Genomic DNA, 12,358 nt, shown 5'->3' on the forward strand with positions numbered 1-12,358 from the left:
TAACGATTACAGGCTTCTTGGGACACTGGAATTCTCTAAAAGTCATTAGGTCCATCCCCCTGCCTCTGGGCAAGAGGATGAAATAGTTATAGGTGGTAAATAGCAGTTACATGCCAATGACACGCTTCGGGCTGTCAGTTTCAGACAGTTCAAGGTAGCAACAGGTCTCTAATTATGGACCACTTCAATTCTACTGGGGCTGCATCAGCTCCCGTGGGACCTGCAAGAAGAGTTGTATTTTGACCATCAGCAGACATGGCCACTTTGGTCCCTGGGGGTAATGCAAGGAAGAGAAAGGTGTCATTTGTCTGACAGCTTCCAGGATGCTGGAACCTACTGCTAAAAACACCAGCCAGCTCTGGTGTTTGTGTTTTAGGCCAATCCCACAACCCAGGGATGGGGGGTAGGGAGATTTTCCAAGGACAAGTCTTTCTTTCCAGATGGAGAAACTAAGGCTTGGAGCACAAGATGTAGTCATAGACTCTGTCCAGTCTCTAGGTTCCTGATTATTAACTTAACCTCTTCCCTAGGACTGGTTCGATCTCAAAACCTTCTAATTGAAAGCCAAACTTCTTTTTCCCAGATCAGTAGTGGGGAAGCAGAAAAGAGAATTTGAAAGTTGCAAAGGTTTTTTATCCATCCTGGCTCTTTTCCTCTAAGACTGCTTCTATCACCTCAGGGTACCTCAGCCAGGAGAGATACTGCTTTTCGGGGTTTCCATTCCGAATCCGTGCAGTTCATCCATTTGTACTTTAATCTTTCTGTGGCTATCCCAAACATAACATCATCCATCCCTGGCCTTCTCCCCTGTCCTGCTTCTCCAGCTGAGACTTGGATGGGTTGCCTTCCCGCTTCTACACTTTGGTTGGTACCCTGCATTCTGTCTGGCCTCACTTCCCTCTGACCCAACTTCTCCTGTAATGAACTTCCTTCTGATACATCCTTGGTACATCCACTCCCACAGTGGTGGACAGCTCTCATGGACATTTCTTACTATGCACTGACTGGTCCTTTGCATAACTGACAGATAACTCTGGAGGTTGAATAACTGCCTTTGAAGATGGTGAATGCATATTAGTAATATCACTTATTAAATGCATACTGTATGTCAGGCAGTAGGCTAAGCACTTTGTTTTATCTCATTTCATCCTCACAACTCTCTGAGGTAAGTGCTATTATTTCCCATTTTGTAGATAATGAAATGAAGGCTCAAAAATGTTGAGCGTCTTGGTCATGGTCTTCCAGCTTGTCAGTGGTAGAGCCAGGATCAAAACTTTCACTTGTTTTATGTCCAGATACAAGATTTTAACCACGATTTTCATCGTGTCTCCAAGTCGGAGGCACTGAGTTTTCTGAAACATGACAGACATCACTGGTAAGCACAGAGATCATTTTATGGACATCCAAGAAACATGTGTTTGGAAGAAAGCTTCCTGACCTGACATAGAAGGTGCTAAAAAGAAGTGTGATGAGGGAATTACCTGGCAGAACAGCAGTTAGGACTCCCTGCTTTCACCGCCAATGGCACTGGTTTGATCCCTGCTCAGGAAACTAAGATCTTGCAAGCTGTATGGTGTGGTCAAAAAAAAAAAAAAAAGAATAGAGGAAAGATAAACATCCAGGCTGAAGTAAAAGTAGGTACTATGAAGGCCAAAGATGTGATATAGAAAGGTGCTTTGTACAAAAGGATGAGGATTTAAAAATGCTGCTTATGACTTCAAGTGTCTAACCATCAATTAAATATGGAAGACAAAAAAATGAACTGTTTAAATGATGTATTTGCCCAACTGGGATGAACAGCCTCAGAAGTACCACCAAGGCTGAGAAGAATGGGACTGGAAAGTGGAAGAGAGTGTTTTACACAATGTGGTCCTAATAAGACCAAAACCTGGGGACTATCAGGCCTGTTCCAGACGGGCAGGTGGCATCTTTCAGATGTAATCAAGGAGGCAAGGGCAGCATTGAGAGATGAAACCAAGGACATCTAATAAGCAGCAGTGGTTGAATGTCACAACCAGCCTATGAGGCAAAGACAGGGCCAACGGGGAAGCTATAGTCAGTGAAGGTCTAGCAGAGTGTGCCAGGCAAATGGGTTCTGACTGGCAGAAGCAAATGAAACTGGAGACATGGAAGCTTGAGGAGGGGGACAGTCATTCAATTAACCATGGTTCTGGCAGATGGTCCCTTGCTATTGAGACATCTTCCTATCACACTGTGTATTATTTTAAAAGTGCTGACTTGCCTCATGCAATGAAAAGACATACTTTGTTCAAAATAAATCCATCTACTGGAAGGAGTGTGGTGCAAACCAGAGGACAAGAGATACACATTGGTAACAGGTGTGAATTTTACTCTACAATAGTCACGCATAAGAAGTGGTACATTTTTCTACATTTGATAAATATCACGTAAGCCCTCACTCACTCTGGTCAAAAAGAAATTCAACTTCAGAAATGTTTTAGCAGACTCTCCCTCTTCCTATGGCACCCCACTCCAGTACTCTTGCCTGGAAAATCCCATGGATGGAGGAGCCTGGTAGGCTGCAGTCCATGGGGTCGCTAAGAGTCAGAGATAACTGAGCGACTTCACTTTCACTTTTCACTTTCATGCACTGGAGAAGGAAATGGCAACCCACTCCAGTGTTCTTGCCTGGAGAATCCCAGGGACGGGGGAGCCTGGTGGGCTGCCGTCTCAGGGGTTGCACAGAGTCGGACACGACTGAAGCGACTTAGCAGCAGCAGCAGCAGCAGCCCTCTTCCTAAGATCACACAAAAATTCTGAGTAAAGTACGCAGGCTTCCCTTAGGTTCCCCAGATACAGAATCTGAGATAGGGATTCTTGTTCAAGTGATTTATTCCGGAAGTGGTTTCTGGAGAGAGGGTATGAGAGAAGCAAGATGGGACAGAATAAAAAGCTGGAGAGAATGCAGTCTCAACTGGTTCTACAAGAAAGCTCTGGAGCACAAAATGGACCTCAGAACTAGTTACCCATTGAGGTAAAAGAACCAGTCTTTTGTATCCCTGTGTCAATGAGTTATTGCTCAAGGTGGGGTGCAGCCTCTCAGGTGAGGGGATAATAGGTCTCTAGAAAAGAGGTAGCTTTTCTGGGCTGACTGTTTGTGTCCTCTACCCAAATTCATATATTGAATCCCTAACCACCAGTATGATTATACTTGGAGACAGGGCCTTTGGGAGATAATTAGGATTAGATTAGGCCACGAGTGTTTGCCTTCATGATGGGATGAGAGGTCTTATAAGAGAAAAGGAAGATATAACTCTCTCCCTCCCTCCATCTTTTTTTCTCTCTCTCCACATACTGAGGAAAGGCCAAGTAAGGAGATAGTGACAAGTCAGCCATCTGTAACCCTGGGAAAGAGCTCTCACCAGGAACTGAACTTTGTTGGCACCTTGATCTTTAGTCTATAGAACTGAGAAAATAAATTTCTGTTTAAGCCACTCAGGCTGTAATCTTTTGTATGGTAGCCCAAGCAGACTAATTTAGCAACTGTGAGTTGTTATCCAACTATGTTAACCAACATAGCTGGGGGGGTGGGGGGGGCAGGTGGTGTTCACACAGATAGAGCATCTACAGTCCACCCTTTGCCCCAGTCAGCTCTACTTTCTTCTCATATTAAATTCACTCTGTCTCGGCATAGCTTCTTCAGGACCCTGGTTGGTCACAATTCTGACCAACCAATTCTAAACTTACAAGAGTAGGGTTTAGTGGAATGAACTATAGCCTCTCTTGCTACATTTTGTCTATGAGCTGTAATTGACATTCACCATCTTTCTCTACCACCTCTCATTTTATTTTTTAATTTTTTGGGTCAAACCATGCAGCCTATGGGCTGGACCAGAGATCTCTTAGTTCCTGGACCAGAGATTGAACCTGCACCCCCTGCAATGGAAGCTCTGAGTCTTAACCACTGGACTGCCAGGGAAATCCCCCCCACCACTCATTTTATTATTTATTTTTTATTCTATTTATTTATTTATTTTTGGCTGTGCTGTTACTGTGTGCTGGCTTCTCATTGCATTGGCTTCTTTTGCTGTGGAGTACAGGTTCTAGGCTTCCCTGGTGGCTAAGATGGTAAAGTGTCTGTCCACAATGCAGGAGGCCCAGGTTGGATCCCTGGGTTGGGAAGATCCCCTGGAGAAGGAAATGGCAGCCCACTCCAGTACTCTTGCCTAGAAAATCCCATGGATGGAGGAGCCTGGTAGGCTACGGTCCCTGGGGTCCCAAAGAGTTGGACTCGACTGAGCGACTTCACTTTCAGTTTTTCACAGGTTCTAGGGCATGTGGACTTCAGTAGTTGGTGACATGTGGGCTCAGTAGGTGTGGGGCATGGGCTTAGTTGTCCCGTGGCATGTGGAATCTTCCTGGACCAGGGATCGAACCCATGTCCCCTGCATTGGCAGGCAGATTCTCAACCACTGGACCAGCAGGGAAGTCCCTGCCACTCATTTTAGATCTCTCTCCCCTTTGGCTTACCTGGTAAATTGACCCACTTCCTAATTTCTTTTGCCCTTCAGCTTCATTGAGATATATTTGACATATAATACTGTGCATTAGTAAGTCCAAGGTGCACAATGTGATAATCTGATACACATTCATACCCTCATTTCTAAGGTGTCCAGTCTTGACACTTGGTCACCAGATCCTTACCAGGCCATGGTTGCTATACTTATAGTTCAGCTGGGTATAAGAGTACCAAGAGATGCCCCAGTAGATCACCTGGGTGCCAGATATATTCCTCTATGTCCTCATCATGTAGCACAGCCCTCTCTCCTCATAACGATTAGCATCAATTATCCCTGCCAAACTCTTTGTGCAGCTTACTTGTGCTCTCTGGACTTGCTCAGACTCGATCCGAGATGTCTCACTTTCACTTTATGATGTATTACTGCTGGGCCCACTTCACCTTATAATCTGGTAGGTTAGATAGAACTCAGCTCATAATGAGAAATTCAAACTACATGGTCATTTAACATCCTATGGTCAGACACTTCTATCTAGATGGTATACCCTTCCTTTAGAGTCAGAAGTCTGAGCTATAACTCTCCCATTGTGGATTAACAGAAGTTTCATATGGCATGTCTTTCTTTACCAAAGACACCTGTAGTAATACTCAGTCAGCTGGGGCAAGGGGCCCAAGTAGCCAGGCTGCTTATATTGTAGCCCGACACTGCTGAAGCACTTTCTTATTCTGAACCTGCTCAAAGCTAGAGACCCTCAATGTGTCAATAGACAAGACCACCAGGCCTCTAAACTCAGCCTCTAAAACAAAAAATACAAAGCTTAATTTATTGCTTACTTACGTACATGCTGATTAGGCTTAGTTTCTCCAAGAAAAGCAGACTGTTCATCTTAGAGTTTTAGGAGAGCATGGAATTCAGAGACTAGATTTTCAGAGGCATGAGGGGTTGATATAATCTTAATAAGTATGGTTTCTTGGGTAAAACCCAAGAAGCACTTGGTTCATTGGTTGGCATTCAGAAGTATTAAGTCAAGTCTTAATTGGCTGACTTAGAAATAAGGAGCTGTCACTGAGTGATTGGCTTGCAAAAAAAGCATGTTCATTATGTCATTGACCGATGTATCAATATCGATTTAGTAAAAGTGTTTAAACCTGTTCTGGTGATTTGTTACCAAGGGTATAGAACTCTCATTTATTGATTAGGCAGGTTTAAAACAGATTCTTGCTTGGTACCATGACCTCAAAAAACAGCCAATCTTTTCACAAGAATGTGGAAACTCTTTTTAAAGTATTTACTTTTGGCTGCATCAGGTCTTAGTTGCAGTACGTGGGATATTTGTTGTGGGCGCAAGGGTTCAGTAGATGCGGTGTGCCATCTTAGTTGCTCTGTGGCATGTGGAATCTTAGTTCCCAACCAGGGATGGAATCTATGTGGCCTGCATTGGAAGGCAGATTCTTAACCCCTGGACCGCCAGGGAAGTCCTAGTAATATGGAAACTTTTTAAAATTCTGTTTTCCCTTTTGATTTTTCATTCAGCCAAAACTCATAAAAAGAGTTTTGAAGCCACTCGAGAAATATGACCCAAGATTTCTCAGGGCTGACCAAGAAAACAAGTTCAAACAACTTCTTGAGTCTACTACCTAAGACAGCCAGGCTGTTTCTTCTAGCTTAGATGTAAACTTTTCCATTTCCCTGCAATGTTGATTGATATAAAATATGAAGTTGGGGGCCAGATTGTGTACCTATGATGTAATATGTGAATCCCTCCATAATTTTGTTTTTCTGTTCTGTAAGAGGTTCTTGCCTAAGGACTTTAGACCCAGCAGCTTGTTAGCATGAAGTGAAAGTGAAAGTTGCTCAGTCCTGTCCAACTCCTTGCGACCCCGTGGACTACACAGTCCATGAAATTCTCCAGGCCAGAATACTGAAGTGGGTAGCCTTTCCCTTCTCCAGGGGATCTTTCCAACCCAGGAATTGAACTGGGGCCTCCTGCATTGCAGGCGAATTCTTTACCAGCTCAGCCACAAGGGAAGTCCAAGAACACTAGAGTAGGTAGCCTATCCCTTCTCCAGCAGATCTTTCGAACCCAGGAACCAAACCAGGGTCTCCTGCATTGCAGGCAGATTCTTTACCAACTGAGCTTTCAGGGAAGCCCATTAGCATGAATACCTGCTAAAGAATTGCCTTTAGCATCTGAAGTAGGAGAAAGGGAGTAACAGAAGCCAGATAGGGCAGGAATAAAGTTAAGCAAGAATGTGTCTTGGTTGGAGTCTAGCTTTAGTCTGATCCACAGGGAAACTCTGGAGGACAAACTATATTCCACTTTAAGTTAAGGGAATTGATCTTTTATCCCTGTGTCAGTAAGTCAATGATTGGGGAGTGGAAATTGGTTCATAGCCTCCCAGGCAAAAATGCTTCTCTTGTGGTTGATGGAAGTTCTCCAAAGAAAGGCAAAGTTGTGAGTTGTTATTAATAGAAGCTAGGGTATGCAGCTACTACAAGTAGGTAAAGGGATATGAGCAGGGCATCAACATTATCTATTAATATCCCTGAATATTTAGGGGTGGGCCACTGATTTCCAGCCTTGGTCCCAATCTTACTATCTAAGCTCACAGAGTCTTTTGAGTATGGGCTAAACTGATGCTTCCATGTCAAGCTTGGGAGTCTTGGCAAAGCTGGTAGCCTCCCACATTCCCTAGGTACACTGCAGTCATTCTTCTTTATGATCCTGCCAAACTTCCCAGAGTTCATGAAGGAGCAGGATATGACATCTTACACTCACGGAGCCAAACAAGCCTGCATCTTCTTCCCATCTCAAGAAAAACAAAAAGCAAATCTCTCTTCTGAATGTCCCTTTGATAAGTAAAGAAGTTGAGGCTCAATGAATTTTGCACCAAAGCTGTAAGAGGTAGAACTGGGACCAGAGTTAGGTGCTGATTCACAGGCCTCCCACCACTTTGGGGGTCTGCAAACTACGTTTCATGAGCCAAATCCACTTATCCCTTTCACCTGTTTTTTTGTAAATAAAGTTTTATTGGGACATTGCCATGTTCACTGATTTATATATTCGCTATGGCTGCTTTTGCACTACAATGGCATCACTGAGTAGTTATGGCAGATACTTGATGGCCTATAAAGCCAAAAATACTATATGGTTCTTTACAGAAAAATTGACTACATCATGCCATTTCTGGAACCTCCTCAGGCGCTTTTTCTAATTCTAACATTCAGTTATTCTAAGACTTTAATTGAAGGAGGTATTCTCCCTAATTCTTAGTGAAATAGAATAAGTTATATCTTGAAAATCCACTTTCTTCTATTATAATGAGAAGTTAGAGAATCTAGTTTGACTTAGCTAGAGGGGATTTCCTGGGGAGGAGGAGGAACAGTCAGCTTACAAGATGCTTGGGGGTCCTTTCTTTTTAAGGTCCTTTTTAAAAATTGGGTTTTCCAATTCAGAATTCTGAATTCTGCAGCCTTTATGAATGAATGGATGAACAGATAAATATTGGTATATGCAAAGGAAAAAAGTTCTGGAAGGATACAGACATCTGGTAAGTATTTACCTCTGGTGGGAGGAGGAGAGACAGTTAACTTCACTTCTGTGTTATTTGTGTATGTATAGTATAACTATGTAATTTTTGCAGTTGTAAAACACAAACAAAATGACAGAAAGGGAGAGAGGCTTAAGAGACTGCTTCCCCAGTGGTGTTTAAGAAAGGATCTTTCTAGGATGATGGATGCATCTGTGTTCATAGTGAGATGGTAGACTTAATGACCTCACTTGCCTCTGGCATAATCCCATGATAGATTGGCTGCCCCAAGCTCCTCAGGCTCTGTGTTCCTGCATGGGCAGAGAGCTGGAAGAAACACTCAGAAGGGAGTAGGGACTTCACATTTTTGCAGAAGTCAGAGAATTGCATAGTTGTGTTTAGAGATACAATTGCAACCAGTTTTCCATTTCTGAATAAGCTAGTATGATTAGTATGAAGACTCAATTATGAAACCATTCAAATATCAGAAACTAATCATGGAATATATTAACTTTCCCCAGAATGGCTGAAACATGTAAAGGGATGGCTGTACTTTTTCCTATTAACTTACGAGTAATACCTGAGCACTGTGAAACATTTAAATAATATAGATGTGTATAAAATAAAAAGTGAAAGTGCTCCCTTTAAATCACTGTTATCAGAGGGAGCAACTACATATAATTTGAGGTTGGAAGAACATAAACATCTTTTATTATTTGTCTTCATGTTTAGATCTTTAATTCAGTCATATTTTACAATTATGAAGCCTGTAAAAAGGGCTTCTTTCAAATTTCAAGTTTATTTTTCTCTAATCTAGCTTGCAGGAAAGGGGTTTCAGGAGCTATTTTACCGAGAACCGAAGGGAAATTGCCAGCTAAAGACGCACACCTTTTGGCAGACGCATGTGCTCGGCACTTTGTATACAGCGCGTGATATCCTCCTCAAGCGAGTTTCAAACTCCCAATTATAAAGAAAGAAACTAGGAGTTACGTAAGATTACGTAAGGCAAGTACCCCGTACTGCCTGGATCTCAAGAGACCGGAACAGGCCAGAAGCCGAGAGCAGCGTTTAATCCACCAAACACCACCCCCACTTGCCAAACTCTCGCGACAGTTGTGCGTCATCCGGGAGCGCCGGTGGCCGGGACTGTCGCGGGGCCTGCGACGCGCGGAGCTCTGCTCGGAGGTGCTGTCTCACCCGTGAGGCGGAGAAGCAGGCCAGCCCCGCGCTCGATTGAACCTGCATTCCCCGGCCTCCTGCCACCATGGAGTACCTCATCGGCATCCAGGGTCCCGACTATGTCCTTGTCGCCTCCGACCGGGTGGCTGCTAGCAATATTGTCCAGATGAAGGATGGTGAGAGGAAGCAGGGGAGGCCAGGCCGGGCCTGGGTATAGGGACAGCCGGGAGGAGTTCGTGGGAGGTTGGGTGAGTACCGGGGAGGTCTTGGGCATGGAACCCCGACTGCCCTGGTCAGCTCTTAAGTAGTTTTAGAATTAGGAGACGGGCTTAGGGCTTTGACTTTGTCTCCTCCCAGGGTTCCTGGGTCAGTACTGTGCTCCAGCTTTAGATAAATGCTTGCTAGGCGAGAGTTGCTTAAGGGAACTCAGTTTAAGGGTTTAAGCGCCAGCCCGGCTCCAGGATTCCTAGACCCTCTAGTCTCTGATAAATTTCTTGTTGTCGGTGCTGAAGAGGTTAGATTGTGACAGCATAAGGTGGGATCCTGGGGAGAGTGAGAGATTGTGGGACTAGAAACCTGCCATTTCCCTTCCACTGTCTGTATTTTCCCTAGTCTTAGCTCTGATCCTTCTTTTTCAGGGCACTGGCTACCTAGTTTTCCTTGTATTTGAGTAGCTAGTGGAGTTAGGAAACTGGAGCCCCGTCACTCATTTGCTTTATGACTTTGTACAAGTTATTGCGCAGTGCCCAAATTTCCTCATCTGCTAAATCAGGGTTAGTAACACCAACCTCAAAAGCTTGTTGAGAGGATTGAATTGAAAAAGTTTTGTGCAGATGTTTAACACTATGACAGATACTTGGTAGTAAACATACTGAGTGCTTGTATACATGTTATTTTAAGCAGTTTACATTAATTCATTTAACCTTTTGAAATGGATGCTGTCACACTGACAGTTCTGAGGCATAGAAGTTAAGAAACTTGCTTAAGGCCTCAGGTGACAGAACCCAGGTTCAGACCTGTGCGGTTTGACTGCATATTTTTGAAAGATTTTGGTTGCTTGTCTGTGGAATCTTAAGAGTGTGTTTTCACGATTCATAGATATCCTACTTTTGAAAAAGTATTATCTGTTGGCCCAGATGATTTAATGTTCATTTGACAAATAGGTTTGGGGCACCTATATGTCTGTTACAGTGCTAGGTGCTGAAGGGATGCAAAGAAAAATAAGATGTGGCCCTTATTTTAGAAGTTACAGTTTAAAAAAAAAAAAAAAGAAGTTACAGTTTAATAAGGGATTCAGATATATGTACAAATAATTATAACACAAGCTAGAAAATGATGCTGCATATGAAAAGTACATCCAAACTTCTCAGGTAGTGCAGAGAAAGCAGAGATTGCTTTTATCTACTCCAGAGGAAGAAGGGATCTACAACTATCTCTAGTTGTAGAGACTAGGGACGGCTTTGAGGGCAGGTAACAGTTCATTCTTGGCTTAAGGAAAGGAAAATTGTCAAACTGTTAAACATTTATGGTGTGGATCATGTTCCTTAAGTCAAATTACTTTATGAAATTCCATGATTAGTTTGTAGAAGTTTTACTGGTAAACCATGTTTTCCAAAGGAGTCAATTTGTTTTTTAAGGGTAAATCTATCCATTATTTTGAATACTAAGGCCTTTGACATGCAAGTGAGTTTAGCATGAAGTAGTTTAGCAGTAACAAATTCAGTACATTTATAGGTGTTCTGTTTCTTCACAATAATATATACGAAGCCACTTCAAAAAATAGAATGTGTTTTAAGCCCACTTACATACACAGTGCTTCTAGGTGTTACAGGGTATGCAGTGTATTTGGTATAATCCATTCAGGGGTCTAAGACATTAAGAAAACCAGGAAATAAATATTACAAGATGATTTTGTATGATAAAAAGAAGTATCACCAGTGAGTATTAGGTTAGCTTTTAAATTAATGGTTTCAAAAGTAAATCCTTATGGTATTCAGAGAAATCACTGGTATAGAAGGAAGATAAATTTGAGTTAGTTCTTTAAAAATGGTTGAAAATAATTGTATTTAGCTCTAATTTTCCCTATGGTGTTTTCAGATATAAAAATGTTTATGATAGAAGCTTTGGAATTGTGTAAGGAGTTTTTTCTTCCTTTTCATTTCGTGAAGAAACTGTGTAGGGTAGGCTGAAAATGAATTAACCTTTTGCGATTCATTATTCTTCTGGTATAAAATGAGAGTATCGCTTCCAATCAGTTTTTTGGTTTGTTGCTGTAAGATATTTTGATACTATAGAGAAGGTGTTTCCCAGAGATTGCTTGCCTGTTAAAGTGGCACAATGTTTCAGTTTGGTTATATGCCACATTTTATTTCTCTTATCTTCTGGCCTGTATAGAATTGCTTTTAAATTTCTCACAGTACCTCAGCTCACACAGATTGCTCTTTTTTCCCCCTGAATTCCTGTAGCATGTATAATCTGAACTACATTGTCTCACACTGAGTATGATAATGTTGTACGTGTACAGTTTTCCCCACCTATGAGTTAGGCAGGGGTAGGTGACAGTATCTTCATTTTACACACTCAGAAACTGGCTTAGAAAGGGCAGATAATTTGCTCAAGTTCAGACTTGAGCTCAACTAGGCTTGCTCACGGAGAAGGCAATGGCACCCCACTCCCGCACTCTTTTTTTTTTTTTTTTTAATTTAATTTAATTTTATTTTTAATACTTCAGCACTCTTGCCTGGAAAATCCCATGGACGGAGGAGCCTGGTGGGCCGCAGTCCATGGGCTTGCTAAGAGTCAGACACGACTGAGCGACTTCACTGTCACTTTTCACTTTCATGCATTGGAGAAGGAAATGGCAACCCACTCCAGTGTTCTTGCCTGGAGAATCCCAGGGACGGGGGAGGCTGGTGGGCTGCCGTCTGTGGGGTCGCACAGAGTCGGACACGACTGAAGCGACTTAGCAGCAGCAGCAGCAGCAGCAGACTTGCTCAACCCAGACTACGAAAATCTCCTGGGTTCCAGTCTAGAGTATTGTATGCTTACGTTGTTTATTTTGTTGTCCACCTGTGTCCTGTATGTGGATCTTGTGTGTTCTTTTTTAAGGATCAGAAATTGCCTTGAGCTACATAGCCTGTTTGCTGCATGATTTAGGGAGTCGTTAGC

General features: G+C 42.7%; 1 protein-coding gene across 1 annotated transcript in view; it reads left to right on the forward strand.

The window, feature by feature from the left end:
• The first annotated feature begins 9,140 nt into the window (after nucleotides 1-9,140).
• PSMB2 (proteasome 20S subunit beta 2) overlaps nucleotides 9,141-12,358 on the forward strand; it is a 36,536-nt gene continuing 33,318 nt past the window's right edge. The window contains exon 1 of the mRNA XM_005892642.3: nucleotides 9,141-9,366. Within this exon, the coding sequence (XP_005892704.1) occupies nucleotides 9,276-9,366 (91 nt within the window). The 5' untranslated portion in view covers nucleotides 9,141-9,275. The remainder of the gene's footprint in view (nucleotides 9,367-12,358) is intronic.

The sequence above is a fragment of the Bos mutus genome, chromosome 3, assembly GCF_027580195.1.
Source record: "Bos mutus isolate GX-2022 chromosome 3, NWIPB_WYAK_1.1, whole genome shotgun sequence".
Lineage (NCBI taxonomy): Eukaryota > Metazoa > Chordata > Mammalia > Artiodactyla > Bovidae > Bos > Bos mutus.